The sequence below is a fragment of the Rutidosis leptorrhynchoides genome, chromosome 10 (genome assembly GCF_046630445.1).
Source record: "Rutidosis leptorrhynchoides isolate AG116_Rl617_1_P2 chromosome 10, CSIRO_AGI_Rlap_v1, whole genome shotgun sequence".
In the NCBI taxonomy this organism is placed as follows: Eukaryota; Viridiplantae; Streptophyta; class Magnoliopsida; order Asterales; family Asteraceae; genus Rutidosis; species Rutidosis leptorrhynchoides.
In genome coordinates this window covers 128,368,570-128,371,737 of record NC_092342.1, presented here as the reverse complement: position 1 = coordinate 128,371,737, position 3,168 = coordinate 128,368,570, and the positions used below count along the sequence as shown (strand labels likewise).

General features: G+C 30.8%; 1 protein-coding gene across 1 annotated transcript; it reads right to left on the bottom strand.

Annotated features, from left to right (window-relative positions):
* Nucleotides 1-1,407: 1,407 nt before the first annotated feature.
* On the bottom strand, nt 1,408-2,945 carry LOC139873593 (protein CURLY FLAG LEAF 1-like). Its single transcript, XM_071861530.1, has 2 exons — nt 2,570-2,945; nt 1,408-1,898 (listed from the first exon to the last, which is right to left on the bottom strand). Exons 1-2 carry the CDS (start codon nt 2,795-2,797, stop codon nt 1,494-1,496), a joined length of 633 nt encoding a protein of 210 aa, XP_071717631.1. The 5' UTR covers nt 2,798-2,945; the 3' UTR covers nt 1,408-1,493.
* Nucleotides 2,946-3,168: the final 223 nt, after the last annotated feature.

The following is a 3,168-nucleotide window of genomic DNA, read 5'->3' as shown; positions in this document are numbered from 1 at the left end:
TGGTCTTTTGCCAGAGTAAGTGTGGATTAGTGAACTTGTGTTTTTATGTCAAGATGTCTACCATCACCTCTATTTATGTGCATATGTCATCATCAAAACACTTATTATTATGGGTTAAGATTAATATAGTCATTAAGCATAATCCCGCATTAACCCACATTCTCTCCCAACAATATATATATAACGGTAGTATATCTGTTTGAATTCAAACAGATATATTTAGACCAATAAATGCTCACCACGTACCCTGCCACTATCCGCTTCTCATCATCATTCAATTGACTAATGTCGATGTAAGGTCACCGGTGACTTTGCATTATTGGCGTTTCTCGGCATCACCGACGCCAAGTCACCGTCACCACCACCACCACCTACCGACGCCGTGTTAAAAATGGTCTAAGGACACTGTTGTAAAAAAATCTCTATTACTCTTGATTAATCTCCATTACTCCTTTTCAAAAACAACCCGTTCAAATTTTTTAAAATTCGTTTAATTAATCAGTCAGCGTCGATTGGTGGATAAAAAGTGGATTATATTGATCAAAGTCGATAAAAGTGTTATAGTGTTTGAAAAAAATGAACACTTTATATTACGTTAAACTTCATGTTTATATATATATATATATATATATATATATATATATATATATATATATATATATATATATATATATATATATATATATATATATATATATATATATATATATATATATATATATTTATATATATTTACACATATAATTTTGAAATTTATTATTTAAATTTATAAAAGTAGAATCCGATTAATCCTCGATTAATTCTTGAATTGCCGATTATTCTTTCAAAAGTCTCGACCGATTACTCTTCAAACCGAGAGTTATCATTTATGCAACCTTGTATAAAGGTAATTACTTGGTAAGAAACATGAAAACCAGTAGAGTCCAATCACAACCATCACAATATCATTAAGACAAAATCAGATGACCATATAAATTGAATAGATCTATCATACAATCCAATCAAGTATTGATGATGTTTACTAAGGAAAAAGCACCAAGTAAAAACCACAACCAATACCCGGTAATGCTTAAATAGCAGAAGATGCTTCTTACTAGAAAAGGAGATGATTGCTTACTTGCCCTTAATCAACTTTACAATTATTTAAAGAAACCAAACAAATGAAAAGATGGAGAAGAAAATGTAACACGTCTTCCTCATTACTCTTTAGTATTAATACAAGTATTTATATTTATATTTATTAGTGTATGTTGACTTTAATATCCCCATTAATCACCAGATTTATCTGAAGATTTCAACTTAAATGTTAATGTTAATCAACCAACAACTCTATCACCTACTTTAAAAAGCAATTAATAGGTACATAAAAAAGAATTAGCATAATTTAATCTCATTTTAAACTCCACATAAGAAACCTCCATAAGAAAACAACCGAATAAAATGAATTTTAACATCGTTTTCTCTCCCCACCAACCAAAAAAATAACGTAAAAATTAATTATCATCCGATGATGATCGATCAAAATGAAGTAGTTGACCACAACATTTTGGGCAATCCTCAACTTGTTTTGGCACCATGAAGTACATAAAACAACCCTTGCATCCAGCCACAACTAATACACCATTACTCCTATTTTCATTCCCACTTATTATGCAACTTTCATTTTCATCTTCGTTTTCATCTTCTTTTTCAATTTGTTTTTGTTTTCTAGACGATGAAACGGCCGGGGATGACTCTACTGACGATTCCTCATTTCCATCGTACGAGCTTTCCTCTTCGGCCTCTTCATCGTCATCATCATCGCTATAAAAATACCCCGAAAAACCGTCATCAACTGTTCGAGGATCCTCTTTTGTTTTCATCCCAGTTCTCCAATTTATGTAATACATCTCCCCTGTCTGTTTTTTTTTCAAAAAGTCACAATTTGAAAAATATAATCAAAAACTTAGCTAACAAAAAAACCCAAAATAATGTTTGGAGTTTTCTAACGACAAAAGGCTGTGATTAACGTGCTTAAATTTCTTCTATGTATCGATTTCAAATTGAAATTGAAATGAAGTTTATAGCCTATTGCTTTTTTAGCCGCATCTATGCTCATTTTTAGGGTTTCAAAAACGTGGATACACAATTACTATAACAAAATTTGGTCGTTAACTTTTAACCACTTTTTCCCTTAAAAGTAACAACATAAAGTAACGAAAATTTTGCAAGATCTATATTTCAGATTTTGTGCTTTGTAATCTAAAATTTAACACATCATTTATGTTGTCTTCCTAGAAATACAACACAAAAACAGTTGATACTCTACACGTAGTAACATAACAAGTGATACCAAAATGTGTATGTCACGTTTATAGATTATGAAAAAGATGTTTCACCAAAAAGATTTTTCACATATTCACAAAAATTACTCATTAAAATGATAGATGACTAGATATAAAAATCTATAACGTATATAATTTGGTTTAACAGAAAATAATCATATTAGTGTGTTTTTAACTTTTTATCATATCAAAATCATTATTATTATTGTTAATATATAAATTTAAAATAATAATAGAAAACGGACCTTTAAGTCGAGGCATTGTTCCCAATGGTAAGGTAGGGTAATATTAGAATTGAGTTCCAGCGTGGAATCAGAAGAATTTGTGGAACGGTGGTAATGGTTGGTCGGAGACTCTTCGGCGGCGGCACTGGTGGTGGTGGTGGTTGTGGTGGTGCTACGGTGGTTTAAAGAGAAACTTTGAAGAGATCTTTCAAGCGATGCAGTGATCGCCGCTATGTTTGGTGCTGTCATTCTTGATCAAATCACACCTCAAAAAAAGGCAATGAAATAATTATAACAAACTTGAAATGATAGAAATTAAAGAGAAAAAAATAAAGAAAGAAAGATTTTACAAAAGAGTTTGTTTTATAGAGAGAGAAAGAGAGAGTCAAAAGTGTAAAGTATGTTGTGATCTGATGAGTTTTTTGTGCAAATAAACATGGACATTATCAAACACATAAAAATAGTGTGGATTACAACAGTGGTCCCTTTACTATTCATGTATGTGTTGTTCTCATCCTTCAACTTTTGGTGTTACGTTAATTAATGATCTTTAAATGGAAGGATATGGCTAGGGTCATATATTAGACATTTTCATCTAATCTAATTTTAATCATTATATA